This window comes from Boeremia exigua, assembly GCF_020726555.1.
Source record: "Boeremia exigua strain MPI-SDFR-AT-0100 chromosome Unknown C7974scaffold_2, whole genome shotgun sequence".
NCBI lineage: Eukaryota > Fungi > Ascomycota > Dothideomycetes > Pleosporales > Didymellaceae > Boeremia > Boeremia exigua.
The window spans coordinates 1,234,179-1,251,238 of record NW_025763519.1 but is presented as its reverse complement, the minus strand read 5'-3'; the positions used below and the strand labels follow the sequence as shown (position 1 = coordinate 1,251,238).

The 17,060-nt window shown below is 53.0% G+C and overlaps 5 protein-coding genes across 5 annotated transcripts; 3 read left to right on the top strand and 2 right to left on the bottom strand.

Annotated features, from left to right (window-relative positions):
- The first annotated feature begins 2,569 nt into the window (after positions 1-2,569).
- On the top strand, positions 2,570-5,652 carry C7974DRAFT_102096 (armadillo-type protein). Its single transcript, XM_046134855.1, has 2 exons — positions 2,570-3,087; positions 3,229-5,652. The coding sequence occupies exons 1-2, from the start codon at positions 2,726-2,728 to the stop codon at positions 5,558-5,560; spliced, it is 2,694 nt and encodes an 897-aa protein (XP_046001419.1). The 5' UTR covers positions 2,570-2,725; the 3' UTR covers positions 5,561-5,652.
- A 774-nt stretch (positions 5,653-6,426) lies between these two features.
- On the top strand, positions 6,427-7,512 carry C7974DRAFT_430891 (aldehyde reductase; the record flags this gene model as incomplete). Its single annotated transcript, XM_046144737.1, has 2 exons — positions 6,427-6,685; positions 6,749-7,512. 2 exons carry the CDS (start codon positions 6,427-6,429, stop codon positions 7,510-7,512), a joined length of 1,023 nt encoding a protein of 340 aa, XP_046001418.1.
- Positions 7,513-7,549: 37 nt separating this feature from the next.
- Positions 7,550-9,147, bottom strand: C7974DRAFT_385415 (uncharacterized protein). The gene has a single exon (XM_046140948.1). The coding sequence runs from the start codon at positions 8,789-8,791 to the stop codon at positions 7,628-7,630; it is 1,164 nt and encodes a 387-aa protein (XP_046001417.1). The 5' UTR covers positions 8,792-9,147; the 3' UTR covers positions 7,550-7,627.
- On the top strand, positions 9,148-9,933 carry C7974DRAFT_420714 (uncharacterized protein). The gene is made up of 2 exons (XM_046144270.1): positions 9,148-9,456; positions 9,511-9,933. Exons 1-2 carry the CDS (start codon positions 9,285-9,287, stop codon positions 9,633-9,635), a joined length of 297 nt encoding a protein of 98 aa, XP_046001416.1. The 5' UTR covers positions 9,148-9,284; the 3' UTR covers positions 9,636-9,933.
- Positions 9,934-14,121: 4,188 nt separating this feature from the next.
- C7974DRAFT_302739 (uncharacterized protein) lies at positions 14,122-15,694 on the bottom strand (the record flags this gene model as incomplete). The annotated part of the gene is made up of 3 exons (XM_046137913.1): positions 14,122-14,793; positions 14,848-15,421; positions 15,468-15,694. The coding sequence occupies 3 exons, from the start codon at positions 15,692-15,694 to the stop codon at positions 14,122-14,124; spliced, it is 1,473 nt and encodes a 490-aa protein (XP_046001415.1).
- Positions 15,695-17,060: the final 1,366 nt, after the last annotated feature.

Below are 17,060 nucleotides of genomic sequence, written 5' to 3'. Positions count from 1 at the left end.
TTTTCCTCGCGTGCCTATGGACTTGCGGGGTCGTGCGAGACATTTCAATAGGCGGCTGAACGCTTCTCAGGCTTGCAGTTCCGAGCAGCGTCCACGTACCAATTGGTGCTCCCAGCAGAGTGTGGCGACTGGCGCTGTCGGAATCACTTCTCGTGCTGGCGGGTGCATGTCCACTGGAAGTGTGGGCTGGCTGCAATGGCGGCAACCGATTCGCAGTGCGGGGAAGCCAACGGAATCAGAAACAAGAGTGGCTGGAACATCGACCTGAAACGAGGCAGGCAAGGCCTAGCGCGGTCTCTTTTGAGATAGCGGTGTAGGATTGCAGATGTGGTTCCTAGCCTAACCGCGTCTGCCATGATAGCCATGGATTGCGCAAGAGTGGGCCACGGACTGTGTTGCCTGTGTGCACTATGCCCAAGAAGTTGGGAGAGGAGATCCGCATCGTGACCACACCTGACTTCTGGTGGAATGTTTACAAGCCTGCTGAGCGTCAGGACATCACGAGAGGCAGTGCACTTGATGCTGGAGGCTGTGGGCCCAGGCCGCTGTTGGAAAGCAGTGCTGTCACAGAACATCTCAACTGAGGATCAAGAAACATGTCGGATCCTCGGGGTTTTGGCCAAAATGGCTGCGCATAGTGGCGGAGCTTTGCTATGTTATGGAGGGGCTTTCTGCCCATCGTTTACCGCGGTTGAATTCGAACCCTGTAAATAGAACCTGAGAATGCCACCACGATACCTACGGTACTCACCTACTGCCGGCATCTGTCGGCGTTCAGGACGAGTAGGTCTGCCCCGCTGCCCGCTCCGGCCGTGGAAATGCGCAAAACTGCTGCCCCTCCCTTACTTTCCAGTCACTGACAGGCGGGAACGGGGAGTGATTGGCCAGACAGTGTGACGATGGATTGAAGCTGCTGCCGAATGACGTGTGAGCCTTGCCAAAAGCCCACTGTTCGGCGGTGCTCACTATCCCTGGAGGGGTCCAGAGGTCTGGACAACTGCTTGTCACCTTGTCACCTTGTCAAGGAGCTTCAGCACCACGGGTATTGCGCACATTGGGCAGCCAGCGGGCCGCATGGAACAGAAGCTTCCCAACTGGTGGGCCGAGGCGCTGCAAACCAACAGTGGCACGGTGGCTAGCAGGAGGCTGACAGGCAGCGCTGAGCTCCGACACGGGACGGTGGGTGAAGAATGGGAACAGCTGGAGAAATCAAAGCGGATGCACGTCTATGTAGATCGACGTGATCGAGGCAGAGGGCGCATGTGCGTTCACGGCCAGGGCACGGGTCGTCATGAAGCACTCCAGCTGCGGATTCCCGTGTGAGGGCTCCGGTAGCGCGTATGCACGGCGCCTTCCCAAAGTGCTCAGGGTCCACGCCGACCATTGAACTTCGCGGCAGCAGGCCGCTCTTTCCTCCCTCCCCACAAGAGCTTGAAGCATACTCGAGGACTGACAGGCGGTGCAACTTGACCTTTCCTTCTGTCGGTCCCTTCCACGAGCCGCGCATATCCAGGTTTGGCTGCTCTGGCGCATAGATCAAGCCTCACCCCGTGCCACCAGGATCCAAGTGAGCCCTCAGCACCGACTCTGCTAGGCCGACGACATCTCGCGTTTGCGCCCGCACCACAAAGTCCACCGAGGGCACCGGCCCTGTGTACGTGTACGAGTAACTCGACTGTGTACGTACGTAGTAGAGCCCCTGTCTGCGCGGGGACACGCTGCTGTGTGCGCTGTTCGGAGGGCAGGCGCGCGTTGCGCAGCTGCAGCACCCCTCCCTCACCGCCCTCAACCCCACACCCCAGATGCGAGGGACAGATACGCTGACCGTGATGCAGTGTATTTCTAGTTGACCATGGCCTTCTCCACCGGCATTGGTGACCGCGGCGGTCTCCGCTCACCTCGCGAGGAGCAGGCATCGTTTGCTGCCCTGGGCCTCACATCCCCTCTGCGCAGCAGCTTTGGCTCCCAGGCCGCCCAGGCCGCCCAGGTCGCCGCCTCTACCTCTGGCGATGTGCGCGGCCAGCTGCACCGGCGCTTCACCACGAACAACATACCGACCCTGAACACCCCGCTGTCGCCGATCGGCCAGCAGCGCAGGCAAGCCGCCGAGCCCCAGGAGTTCACTACTGCGGTACGTCGCGAAGCCCTCTCATTTGGGACCTAGAGCACCGAGGGGCACCAGAACCTTGGACATGTGTTGTGTTCCAGCTTTGCCGTGCATATTGCGTGTGCGACCCTGCATGTGGTCCTGCTCGCTACCGGCAAACACGACGTGAATGAGAGCAAAGGCTGACAAGACCATCAACAGACCTATCACAAGCTTCAGGTGGTAAGCAACAAGTCCCCTTCACTTCGGCAACGCATTCTCTTTTACCTCACGCGCGCCAATCACCTGCCCCGCCAAGACTGCTGCGTTTGATACACATCCGCTCTTGCCTTGCCCTGGCTCTCCTCCACCCACGTTGCGACTTGAGCTTCAGTATTGCTACTGCTATCGCTTGTACATCCGTCCTTGTTTCTTTGGGAGGCCTACATCTCTCGCGGCTTCACATCTCTCCTTCCACAACATTTCCTTACTTAGCCGCCTGTCACGAGAGTCGCAATTATTTCCTTGTTTCAGCACGCGTCCGACGACCGCTGGACTGTGCTAACTGGCCGTCAGCTCGAAAAGAAGAAGCTTGAGTACGAATATTTAAAGGAGCAGCGTAGACGCTTTGAGGCTGAAATGGAGCTCATAGATTTGCAGTCTCGACGCGGCGAGGAAGAGATAACTCGACTTTCTTCTGAAGTCCGTTTCGGCAAGCCCGCAAACAGCCAGCCGACTACTCCACCGGAGTATAGCGATAACGGGTTTCCAAACGCCTTTTCCCGACCGAACCGTTTCAGTATGTCCAGCATTCAGCCCACAAAGGTTACGCCTCGTGGCAGCCGCGCCAACTCTCAGGTGACTTCACCTCCGTCCTCTTTCTTCAACAACAACAACGGCCTGCCATCTCAATCTGTGCCAGGCACTCGCCGCAACTCAGATGAAGAGCACGACGATTTTGACAACGACGACTTCACCCCACTGAGCCCAGCCTCGCGAAAGTAAGGACATCCACTTTCCTTCTTTCACTTGATCGTCTTGTCGTAATGACGTGGAACGTGACACAAGCCCCACGCTCACTTACCACATTCCAACGCCTCAAACTTGTATGCACAGAGTTCATAACTAACAAGCTCTTGTAGGAACAACCGTATGTCCATGCCTGTGACTGGCCTTGACCTCCGTGGCCGTGATAACCTTCCAGATCTGGCTTCCGTTCTTGGTCACATCGATACCACCGGCTATCTCTTTGGTGAAGAAGACAAAGAACATAATCCAACTGCTTCACCGGATCACAAGGCTTATCTCCAGATGAGCAACACGAATGACAAGTTCCCCATTCTTGTCCGTCGTGGCGATGCAGGTAACGGTACGAGCCTTTCTGCCTCTTCCGCCGCGCTTGATTTAGCCCTTGCACAATCCCCCGGCTCGGAGGTCCAGTCTGGTTGGCCAAGCTATCGCACGCATCGTCAGGCCCAACAGTCGCTTCCTGCTAACACATTCCGTAAAGGCTCACAGGCTGAGGAGTATGAGAACAACAACTCCAATGGTCAGACCACGCCCAAAAATCGCCAATCTGTCGAGTTCAACTTCACCAGCCCCTTGAGGGCCGACAATCAGCGCTCCAGCTTCGCTAGTCCAAACAACGGCATGCCAAAGCTGACCCAGTCGTTTTCCACAAGCAATGTCCCTACCCTGAAGAATGGAACTGGAGCTAATAGTAACGGCACAAACGGAAACGTCAATGCCCATGCGGAACAACATTTCAACCAACACAACGCGAACCTTGGCCGCATCCCCCCTCACGCTGTGTCCCATCGCCACAGCCGGGAGCTGTCGACGGGTTTCAAAGAGCAGGAGTATCGCCCTGTCTCTTCCGGCCTACACGCGAGCGCTGCCCCCTTTGGCCCTGCCATCACTTCTGCAGCACCTAGCAATGGGTCTGTCAGCAGCTCTATTGGCTCTCCAACCATGTCGCAGTACTCATCCCCAAATGCCGGCAATGGCCCATACTATGGATATGGCATGAACGTTCTCAACAATGCTATGAGTGGCATGTCCCTTGGCCCCCAGTACGGCGGACCGCCTCCTTACGGCTCCAATGGCGTGTACCCCAACGCCAGCCCGTACTTCAACCCTTACGCTACATACGGACCCAATGGGCGCGTTCAAGACAGCCAAGCTCGCGTCATTCAGAGTCGCCGTCTGCAAAATGATGCCAACCGCTTCATGAACTATGATCTGAAGACTATGCCACGCCACGAGATCTACAGCCTGTGCAAGGACCAGCACGGCTGCCGTTTTCTGCAGAAGAAACTCGAGGAGCACAACACAGAATACCTGCAGATCATCTTTGATGAGACAGCTCCTCATGTCGTTGAGCTCATGACCGATCCCTTTGGCAACTACCTCTGTCAGAAGCTTTTGGAGTTCACCAATGACGAGCAGCGCAATACTCTCGTCCGTAACGCTGCTCCAGCTATGGTCTCTATCGCACTTAATCAGCACGGCACCCGAGCCTTGCAGAAGATGATTGAATTCATCTCCACCGAGGAGCAGACTCGGATTATCATTCAGGCCCTGTCTGGTCAGGTCGTCGATCTCATCCAGGACCTGAATGGCAACCATGTCATTCAGAAGTGTCTTAACCACCTCAAGTCGTCAGAAGCGCAATTCATCTTCGATGCCGTAGGCGAGCACTGTGTCATTGTCGGAACTCACCGTCACGGCTGTTGTGTCCTCCAGCGTTGCATCGACCACGCTTCTGGGTTCCAGAAGGTCGATCTCGTCCGCCAGATCACCGCCCACAGCTTCCATCTTGTGCAGGATCCTTTTGGTAACTACGTTGTTCAGTACATTCTCGATCTGAACGACCCCAACTTCACGACCCCGCTTTGCCTTGGTTTCAAGGGCAAGATTGCCGAGCTTTCTATGCAGAAGTTCAGCTCTAATGTCATCGAGAAGTGCATCCGCTGTGCTGAGATGTCAACCAAAGCTGCTATGATTGAGGAGTTGGTGGACGCTGAGCAACTGGAGAGGCTCATGCGCGACTCTTATGGGAACTACGTCATTCAGACGGCTCTCGAGTTTGCTCCTCCTGAGCTATGCATGCACCTCATCGATGCCATGCGCCCTATTTTGCCTCAGATCCGCCAGACACCTTACGGTCGGCGTATCCAATCCAAGGTTCAGGAACGTGAGGGTCGCCTTGCTGCTTTCACTGGCCGTGCTCCGTCCGGTCACGTCTCTCCGAGCACTGTTTCTGGAGCGCAGACTTCGGAGGCCGGTTCTTCGTACCAGACTCCTATGTACACTGCCTCTGCCAACTATGGCGCCAACATTGCTTCACCTCAACCGCATCGTCAGCCGCACCGCTTGAGCAACCCACCTATGCCTCATCACTTCAACAACTCTGTACACAACCCGGCTTACCAGCAGTACGCCCAGCCTGCTGGTGTGAGTAACTTCTTCTAGCTGAAGGGCCCTAACGACGTTACGACCTGACGAGTTATGGTCACGTGCATGCTCGACATGTTCCGTCACGCTTTATCGACACGCAACATTCTTACACGTCGGCACAAATCTTGGTCGATGTAGGTGAAGGCTGATCATCTTCGAGTTGCGATCTTTTATTATCTTTCGGTCTTGCTTATTGGCATGCTCAGAGCTCTTGCTCTAGCCTTATCCATAGTGCTCGTGCCTGACAGATCGCTTTGTATAGTACGACAACGGCAGCATCTGTGGAGCTTGGTTCGTGATGCATCAACAGGCGCTGCATGGAGCCTTCCTTTCTTTCTTTGCTTGTGTACAACCCTTGCCCATTCTTCCCCTTACCGATTCGCTTCATCTCGATTGTATTCTTTGGCGTCCATGATGCGCAACAAAACGTTCATCAAAGCACGAGCATAGCCGCAACTCGGGTGGCGGTAACTTTCTCATCCACGGCACCCAGAAGGAGTTTTTCATTGCAATGTACCGCACCAACCGTAGATAGTAGTGCTGCCAGGCACCAAAATTGAAAGCATCGAAATCCTTACTCTCTTGTTGCAATATTGTAATCTGGAACCAATGTACTACGATTATTATAGCTTCCGGGCTTTTCTGGTCTGCCTTAACCAGCTGAGATAGCCCCCACATTTGGTCATTCAGTGGCAGTCTGTCACTGATGTCATTACAGTCAACATTCTCCGTGACGTCATCCCGGGATGTACTCTATCGGCTACGCCGCGACTGTACGGCTGTATTTCTCGACTGCAGGATGCTTCGCGGTAGTGTATAACTTGATTTTGAAACGAATGCCATTGACTTCTCCACCGCGTTTCTCAAAGTACATCAAGACAATGACGCTCCCTGGTATCACGAATCCGGCTGTACCATACGGCAGCACCATCGTTGTCACGGGTTGCAGTGGCTTCATCGGCTCGCACGTGGTTGATCAAGTCCTCGCTGCTGGTTACAAAGTACGCGGCACCTCACGCGACGCGAAGAAGAATCAGTGGGTAAAGGCCTATTTCGACAACAAGTATGGCGAAGGTCAATTCGAGCTCATTACGGTGCCAGACCTGACTGAGGAGAAAGCGTTCACGGAAGTAGTGAAAGGTAAACGAGCATGTCTACATGCTATTTCATAGTCCAAGAACAATCCGTTAATCAAGTGAACAGGTGCAGGAGGCTTCATACACGTAGCACACGACATGCGCGGGTCTGGCGACCCAGCAATCGCCATTCCACACGCTGTCAACATGGCTCTCAGTGCCCTCAAAGCATCCTCTGCAGCTGGAATCAGAAGATTCGTATACACGTCTTCCTCCTTCGCGGTAACCCAGCCAAAGCCTGGCGTCAAGTTCACAGTTTCGGAGTCTACGTTCAACGAAGACGCTATTCGCGCTGTCAAAGAGAGAGGCCAGGACGCAGGCGGTCCGACAGTGTACGCAGCAAGTAAAGTCGAAGTTGAACGTGCGATGCAAAAGTGGAAGAAGGAAACTAACGCGCAGATCAACATCAATTGCGTAAACCCGAATGCAAACCTAGGTCCTGTGCTGCAGCCACAGCACCAGGGGTATCCTACCACCGCTGGGTGGGTGAAGAACTTGTGGGACGGCAAGTACGATGCTCTCAAGCAGGTGCCAGAACACTTTATCGATGTTAGAGATGACGCAAAGTTGCACGTAATCGCGCTTGCGCACCCGGATGTTCAAGAGAGGAGATTACTGGGCATGGTCGCGCCTGCGCCGATCGGTCGCATCGTTGACATTCTGAGGGATCTGTATCCGGAGAGGAGTTTCGAGGATTTTGAGGATCAGGGCACGGACGAGATTACGAATGCTGAAAAAAGCAAGGTCGAGGAACTACTGAAGGAGACGTATGGGCATGGCTATACAGGTCTGGAAGAGAGCATCAAGGCTAATGCGCTGGAGCTGAAGTAGAATGCACCTGTAGCACGTAAAAATCGAGTTCACGATTGCGTTTGAAGCAGTCTACATATATCTCTTCTACCACGTGAGGTACTGCCGAACACGAATGTCGATGAACAAACTAAGGTTAAGGGCGCTCGCTCAGCCCAACTTCTCGTCGGCACCACACAATGATGCGAGTGCATTCGTCCCCCTTCGATATCAGTATGGACGAAGTCTCTTTCACCAGGTTCTTCCCAGAGAAAGTGGCCCACCACTGGTTATCAGCCATTGTCATGAGCGCACCCCATACCATGAATATTGCCATTGCGACACTGTCCTGCAACTTGAGTCTTTCGATGAACTCTAAGCCTGCCATGGCAATCCACGGAAAAACTGCATCTTTGTCCAGAATCTTCCGTTCAAGAGCTTCGATGGCATGTTCGAACACGGGTGCAGCACTCGAGTCGGTTTTGCCTGCGTTGAGCCTGCGCAGATCCTCTATGATAGGTGACACCGTCGCATGTGGTAGACTTGGCCACGTGACGTTGAACATGCCGCTCAGGGGCCCTTGCAGTACTTTTCGCTGTGATGTCTCAATGACGAGGCCGAGCCCGCGAATTATGTCGGCAAGTGGAAGGATGGCTTCAGCGTTGAAATTGAATATCTTCTCGTGTCCAACGGGTAGGAAGGGCGACACCATCACGCATACCATGATGAGGACAGAGGTCGCAAATACAGGATCGCACTTCTCGGGCGACAGTGAACCAAGATCAACGCGCAACGCAGCGATGGCTCTGGTCTGATAGCTCATGCCTACACCTGTAAAGTCGTGCGACAAAATCGGATCGTCTGTCTCGCAGGCGATGTGGAATGCTGCCAGTGCAAGGAGAGCCTCCATGAGATGTGAATTCTTCAAGGCCTCCTTGACCAGGTAGTTTTGGAACATGTCTACCAGCTCTGGTGTGAAGTTGGTGGAGGTCTTTGAGCACCAATGATGAAGCAGCTCTAGCTCTCGAATTCGAGCTGCGCTCCACGTAGTCTCATCTGCGCCGCGTTGATGGGTGGTGTTGGCAGCTGGGAGGCTATGACCGATTCCGGCATTCAACGGTGCAGTAGCGTTCATGGGAGGTGTGGCTGGTGTCGTGGTTGGGAGGGGCGTTGACTTGGTTGGAAATCTCGAATATACACATATTTCATCGCGCTGGGTGCAAGAGGAGCAGCGAGGAAGCTTCTCGTCACACTTGACTCGTCTTCTTCTGCATTGGCTGCAACCAAGGCGTGACTTTGTATGTGATCGTCTGGGCGGCATTGATGGATGTAGCAGCCCCCCAACGTGGATAGCAGCATGTGTGTCGACGTCAACGCCGGACTTTCTCACAGCTGGATACTAAATACCTCTTAGGAGAACCCTTGTGTTTTTGCCTCAACGCGTCGTGATAGTTGCAGGTCAACGCCGGAGGTCAGCCGCTAGTATTAGACACGGCGTAGGACCTGCGCCACTCGTGCTACGGGACTCATATGCAATAATCCTGTCGCTATTCTAGCGCAGAGGTGTTGAAGAACATGGGAGAAGTTGGGTGATGCCAAGGAGGAACGATCGAGGAGGCTAGCGGAAATGGGTCGTCTACCAGCGGTGTCGCGCCTTCTCTGGTTGGATGAGTGACGTGCACTCCCGAGGCACGCCATTGTCGACCAGACATCCGCTCTCCTGGTAACATCCACGACTCTGAACAACACGCCGGATAGAAGACTCTACACGCACACTACTCACCGGTTATAGCACTCGATCGAACATATTCGACATGCGCTTTGCTACTCTTGCCGGCCTGACCGCACTCTTCGCTGCCACCACCATGGCTGGGGCTCCCCAGCGATCCGTCATTATCAGCTTTCCCAACGACACGCCCGACCACATTGTAGAGGAGGCCAAGGAGAGCATACGCAAGGCCAAGGGCGTCATCACACATGAGTACAGTTAGTGCATCGTGTAATGCACGTAGACAAGAACGAACTGACGAATGCCTACAGACATCATCAAGGGCTTCGCTGCCCATGCGCCTGCCTCTGCTCTCGAATTTGTAACGACGATGGGCGAGCAGTACAAGGTCGAGATCGAAGAGGACGGCATCGTGACTACTCAAAACGAGGATTAGGCGGTGCTACTCCAGCTTGCATTGTACATCCCTGCACGGAGGCTACAGCTTTACGGGGCACGCCATTCGCTTTTGACGTTTTGGAGTTTGATACGGAGTATGGCGAAGAATATATGACTTTAGGATACCTAATCGCAAACTGATTTCGTTGTGGGCTGGCCTGAATGCTCACACCAATACCTATACCTTCATCATGACTGCATTTCTTCAGGATCCCGCCGCGACTGTAAGCCATATCCGATCCATGCGCCGAAGTTTCCATGAGTTCGGCGGTGTGCGTGTACTGCGTATGCGTGTGTACATGGATGCGTGCATGTGTGAATGTGTGAAGCTCACCACGGTGTTCGATATGCCTGGTGTCGGTGTGGACCCTGCAGCGGCAGGCGCGCGGGTGCGACCCCACCACATTGGGAACCCCCGACCTTTGGTTTTACGAAACACTCAGACTGGCCTCTGTCTCAGCACGATTGCATTCTCATGCACTCGATTTGACCCTCTGTGGACTGTCCGACAGCCGTAACCGTCCATTCTGCCCCAGCTCGCACGATATCGACGTGCACCCCGACGGAAGGCGATCTGTTTAGCGCAATCGCCCGCGCCCACCGCTCATCGATTACCCACGCGTCAACACCACGACGGCGGCTTTTTTGCATGATTGGCTCGCCTGCACAGCATGCATGACTTCTGCTTCTTCTCCTTAGCATCAAAAAGCAGCATACGCGTACATTCTTGTGGCTGGTGAAGCCCTTAGCTCGCCATGGACGACTTCAAGCCCGAGCTGCTTCGAGCGCTGCTCGACTGGGTACGTGATGCGCCAGCCCTTATAGCATCGAATCTCGATTGACACGCACTTGTTAGGTCAATACCTTTAATTTGCCCGGCCGAGCCGGCCGAGTCACTACATGGAACCAGCTCGAAGACGGTCAGATCCTCTGGCAAATCCTCAACGATATCGACAATGAATACTTCGACGAGTCCCTGCCCATATTCGAAGAAAGCAACGACCGCCGCCAGAGCAACAACTGGATACCGAGATGGCAGAATCTGAAGCACATCGAGCGCGCTGTTTCGACGTACATTCGCGAGGAATGCGAGCAGCTGCCGGTCCTTACGAAGCGCATGATACCGGACCTTAAGACGGGAGCGAGGGAGGGCTCGACAATGCTCATGGCGAAATTGACCATGGCTGTCCTACTTGCAGCCTGCTTCTCACCGAAAAGCAACCAGCGCATGCTGCAAGTTATGGCCCAATTAGGCACCAAGACCGCCGAGACAATCGCGGCATCTATCCAGGAGATGCAGGCCTTGGATATGAGAATGTCAGATCTGGGTGTAGACTCTGAATTGACGGTCGAGCCGAGTATTTCCGGCTACAAAACGCCTACACGAGCCGTCTCCGGTCCTGCCACTACGCTCGGGAGAGATGCGGAGCTAGAACAAGAAGCTCAATTAGTTGAAGCAAACAAAGATAGACATGCCTTGAGGCAACATGTTGGCAAGTTACAGAAGGAGTTGGAATCTTCCCGCAATAGGATATCACAGCTTGAGGAGGACCTTGCAGAAGCCACGGTGCACTTGGACAACCGTGCAGCCCAACCCGGACATTCGGATGATGTTGAGCAACTACGGAACGACTTAGCACGCGATCGTCAATACATTGACCAGCTTGAGACAGACCTTGCTCATGCCCGAGATATCCTCGAGAGTCAGAACAGACGTTTGGAGCGCTTCCAGAGCGAAGAAGGTTCTAAACAAGATTTGCGTGACCAACTGCAGGTCTTGAAAGCTGAGCGTGATGAGCTCAGTCAGCGAGCCAAGGCAAACGAGAACCTTAGAAAGAAAATTGAAACCCTCACCAAGGAAACTAAAAACCTTGAACAATTACGCGAGGACTACCAGCAGGCGCGCGAACGGCTACAGCAGCTGGAGGCTATTGAGGAGCGATGCGAGGCGCTGGAAAAAGTGAACAAGGAAAACAGCTCGACGCTCGTCAACTGCGAACAGGCTATTTTTGAAGAAAAGGGCAAGCGTACAAGAATCGAACACGAGAATCTCTTACTCATGAAGCAGCTCGAGCAGACACGAGAGCTTCAGTACAAAGCCGAAGACGCCAAGAATGATCTGGAAGACAAGATTCGAGAGCTTGAGTCCTCAGACCACACCGATCGCGGTGGTAACCTCGAGGAAGAACTCGAGCAAGACGAGGCAGATGCAGAGCTTGATACTTCAAGGGTAGTCGACGGGCGAGTAACTGCCGAAACAATAGCGTTGCAACAGAAGGTCGATATACTCACAGCGCGATTGAAGAGTCTTGAAGCCGAGACGCTCAAGCAAATGTCCGAAAACTTGGGTCTGCGCTCTGACATGATGGCTGAGACAGATGAGGAAAGCCAGAAGCCGTTCTTTGAGCAGAACGAGAAGCTGCAGCTGGCCGAGCATGAGCTGGAAGAACTACACCGAAGACTACGTGAGAAGGACTTACAGATGGCTGAGCTTCGAAACGAGCTCAACAAGAAGTCAGACTTGGACGATGAGGCTAAAGCAAAGGTTGTTTCAGCGGAACACGAGCGTATGCTGGCCTTGCAACAGCGTACGAACCAGAAACTTCGAGACATGGAGCTTGCAAATGAAGAGAAGGCCAGCTTGTTGCGCGCAGCGCTACTCGACCGCGAAAATCTATCACCTGAGCTCCTTGAGCTGAAGAGAGCGGAGACCCTACAGCAGATTCGCGACCAGATTGAGTCAGTTATCGACGCCCCCGCTGAGGCGCAACCGAATGTCTTGGACAAAACATCGTCAGAGATTGCGGAAATTGTCCTCTCGTCAGAGGCAGCGTTCGACAAAGCCAAGAAAGTAAGCATCAGCCAACACTCCCACACCAAACCACCCTCCTCCGCCTTTGACGTAGCGGTGTCGACGATGAAGACACGGCAACGCCTCGACCCATCATACTCTGCCGCTACACTCATATCACCAGCATCACCAGATAAGGGTCGCCCGGAGATGAACAAGTCGTTATCTGAGGTATCGGCTTCGACGACTGGCACGGGACAAACTACATGGGGCCGCATCACACACAAGATCTCTCCTCAGAAGAGACCATCAGCTGTCAGAGCCAGCACTGAGTTCTATTCATCGGTTGGCTCAGACAATGCGGCAAGTTTGTCCCTCGCCTGGCGGCGAAGAAGTATTCTCGATTCCGGCATTGTTTCCCTTTCCTCCCTCGGCGCCCAATCGCAGGATCACCTGCTAATGATCGCTACAGGATCTCCAAGAGCAGATAGCCACAAACAATACTTTGCGGGAACAGTTAGCATCAGCGAAGAAGGAAACGGCGGAGAAAGGCTCGGTACGTACCGAGATTGTCCATACTGCATTTTACACTGACACGTCTTAGGTTGAACTGCAGCAGGAGGTTGAAAACCTTCGCCGCGAGAACAAGCTCATCACCTCCGCATGGTACGACATGACCATGCGTCTGCAAAGCAACACCGTCGTTCTCCAAAGGAGGAGCGAGGCACCCAAGAGCTGGCTGGGCAAGCAGAGGCTAGCAGTGGGAGGATCGAGCAGCCTGGTAAGACATCGACTGTGTTCATCGTACAAAGTAAGGGTAGATGCTAATGTTACAACAGGGACGACGGTAGCACCCTCTTGATCCGGCACGGTCCATGTTTCCGCTCTCTCTGTTCATTGCACGCACGCTCCTCAAAGATGGGTCAATGTAGGAACGACCATAATGGCGCACTGAGAAAGAAACCTTTTACTTTGTTATTATACCCTGTCGGCATTTGCATGTAGCGAGGCGCTTTGTGTCCTAGACGAAGATGGATGGAGACTTCCAGCTCTGGATTCAATTGGAGCGGTTGACACGTTTGAACGGGTAGCTTGCATATGCACTCTAAGATTAATTCTGCATGTCCGTCACCTGTTCTCTACTAGCAACCATTCCGGTATCTTCGACCATCTTCTACCCGGCATCGTCCTCTCTTGCTCACCTCCTCGCGACCAGTAATCGATTATCTCCGTTATGAACTCAACCGCTCGTCCTCTACCCTCTCGATGCTTGCATTCTTGTACCGCCTTACTCGATCCAGAATGCCTGACCTGTCCATCAGATGGAACACATCGAGTCACGTAGGCGATTGCCAGCGACCAAAATAGCGCGATGACCCCCACATCAGATTAAGAATATTGATATAGTCGGGATTTGGATCTGTGCCCATTCTATCGCTTCTGGGGTGATGACTTTTAGAAGTCCTTTGATTCAGAGGAGAACTCAGAGACAGATCGCAAAATCATCTTTTTGGAGAGCGTCCAAATGCGCTTCAGAGAGAAATGATTGGACGGATGTGCAATATAATCTGTGAGAGAGATTTTCATGGGACGTTGAGAATCTGTAAGTGCTAGCTAGTGGCCGGCAGGCAGCGATGTGTGACTGATAATGTCTTGGGAAGTGCATATGTGAATGTCAGGCGAGCACCTACGCTCAGATCTCTGTGCGTGGGATGACATTTCTGCTCCTCTGTCCTAGGAGCATCGCTGTTTTCCATCCCAACCACCCACGTTCACCAGCAGACCGGGCCGGTAAGTCATCAAGAAGACGTCCTCTGACGTCGTAGTACCATACACGCCAGATAAGCAGCACTATGGCAGTCAATGGTAATGCGACTACCCACAGGAGCCAGAAGTCCGGCGAAACGCGAACATGGTACGGCGCAGTGTCGTCTAGCTTTATGAATTGCGTACCGAAGATGGTCGCAATCGTACTGAGTGGGAGAAATATCAAAGTTGTAACTGCAATACTCTTCATGCTCGCACTTTCAGAATGCATGACTCTGCTGTCGGCTACGGTTACCAGGTGGAAGGAGAGCTGTACGATATTCGCCATCCGCTTGTCTAAGCTTGATAGTCGGCGCTGTGTGGAATTGAAGAGAGTCTTCCGATAGTCAAGAGCTTGTCGTGTAAACTCTTGAGCGGAATCGGGATGGTCGCCAATGACTACTCCATGATGATGCCGCAGGCCCGAAAGTGTCGCAAGTGCCGAGTCGCAGTTCTCTTGGAGGTAAGTGATGTGCTTTGCGAGATTATGAAGGCCTGTGAAATGGTCTCGAGGTAACTTTGTAGCTTTTCCTGGTGTCGTTGCTAGATGCAAAGTTTTCTACTGTTGTGTCAACTATGACCCACGGAGACTGACTTCTAGGACAAGACTAACCTTTTCTATGTTACCGAAGACATGAGATATCGCCCATCCAGTCATGTCAAGAACCTTATACATCTCCTCGAATACCACTTCAAGCAGCACGTACGGATCCTGTACTAAGTCGTCACAGATGGCAACATTCTTTAGCTTACGAAATCGGTCTCCCATCGATGCCGTTGCGCCAAAACAAAACAATTCAATTGAGGCGTCAGTAGAAGCCCCAGACATAGTCGCATCACTGCTCGATGTCCTTGAACGAGCAGGTGGCCTCGGAAGCCCTCGTGGTCTCCTAATCTTCAGGACGAACCCTGGCTTGACCCAGCCAAAATCTTCCTGGCTTTGAATTTCATAATTGTCGTTTCCGGGTCGCTGTTTACCGACGATGCTTGCTCCCTCAACAGTGACAGTTTTGCAGAGGAAGTGGAACCATACATAAACTGTACCGTCGATATCTGTTTGCGCTGCAAAAGACCGGGAGATGTTTTGCATACTCTCTGCGATGAAAGCGCTTGGGATCTGGAATTTTTCGAACAGCCTCACCAGCCCATGCACAGTTTCTGGAGCAGGGACGTCTTGTGGAGCGAAACTTGAAATATTAGGACCTTGAACTGCGTTATAACGACAGAACTTACATGACTCGGACTGTTGCTGGGTCCCGCGCCTCTAGTTCGGTGACAGTTCGGACATTACTGATCTCAACTCCATCTTGGCTGCTCTGGGACCATTCAAAGAGATGCAAAGGCAAGTCAGTCCCGTCAGTCTTTGCAAGAACTGACTTTGGGCCACAAGACCTTAGTGCTGTCACCTTGAATGCCTCAAGTGGATTGCGGTCTGCGGTCAGACTTCGAAATGCGGCCATCTGTGCTCTGGATTGAACTATCACTGACAACTTGGTATGGCCGTACTGCACACACAACGCGATGGGCAACAGTACATGATACTGACAGTCGCGCCCCTGCACAGACCACATGTCTTCGATACTCGCGTACCTTTGAGTCAATGCACTGGTGCATGGGGCTGAAGGGACAGGACAGGGCATCATGCCCGAATACCACTAACTCACAGTTGCTTGCCGAAGGCCTGGCCAATCTGTAGAACGGATGTGTTTGTCCTTTCGCTACGCCGCGCGCACCATGCATCAGCCCGACGTATCACCTCCTGCATCGGAGATCGTTGCATGATGCATGCCGTAGCGTGTATCAGTCACCAAAATCTCAGCTCTGGCTCCTAAACCGGTGAACTTCCATATTAACTTGATCACGAATCATCTATTTCAGCCCCTCTCGTGTAACTCGGTGAAGCCTTTGGCGCTTCATAATACCAGGAAAGGAATGTGGCGCAAGGCTGAGAAAGCCAAGACCCCAATCAGCAAGCGCTTCCTGTTGAATCCATGTGCAACACCTTTCAGCCCCCAATCTTCTCCGGAACCGTGGATGCGAGAAAGCGAAGAACATGTGCAAATCAATAGGATGCGACGTGGGGTGCTGATTGGCATTCAGGCACGCCATGCAAGCTTAATCGCCGCATCAATGCTACACACAAGGATCAGCTCGATCTACAGTCGCCTGTGGTATGTAGCTGTGCTTGCCGAAGGATGAGCAAAGCCTTCGACATCGTCCTTATGAATGCGCGACTGCTAGTAACGCAACAGGTCCTTAGGAAAGGCGGGCGGGAACATCAGACGCATACGAGCGGTAGTTGCCGTCGATCGCTTATACATTGCAGTGAAAGATATCAACTTAAGCGCCCAGCGCTAAAAAGAACGTGCTAGAGAGCAAGAACTCTATTTGTGTTGCGCACATGGGCAAGCGATTACTATCCAGCCTTCGGTTCTGCAACTATCAGCCTCGCTAATATTGGCTGCAGGCCGACCAGGGTAAGCCGGACCAGTGTGGCACGCTGTGGGGGCCAATCCGACAGACTTCCGCATTGACAAGAAGGAATGCGACGATAGTTAATTGGTTTACTTCTGTGGCATGAGAAGCTAGATTGTTAGGGGAAAGGTTGATAATCATGGAGACAGGTGATCTGCAAAGGTACAGAGTCCCTGGTTGATAGGAGCAACATGTGTAGGGAAACACCGGAGCCACAGTACTGGAAGAAGTAATTTAAAGCGGTGGAGGACTACTGGATTTGACACTTTCGCCAAAGGGAAACCAGGGTGAGTCATAAGCAATGCAATTAAGCGCTGGGGTTGAAACGAATGGGCACTACCTATCGGCAGT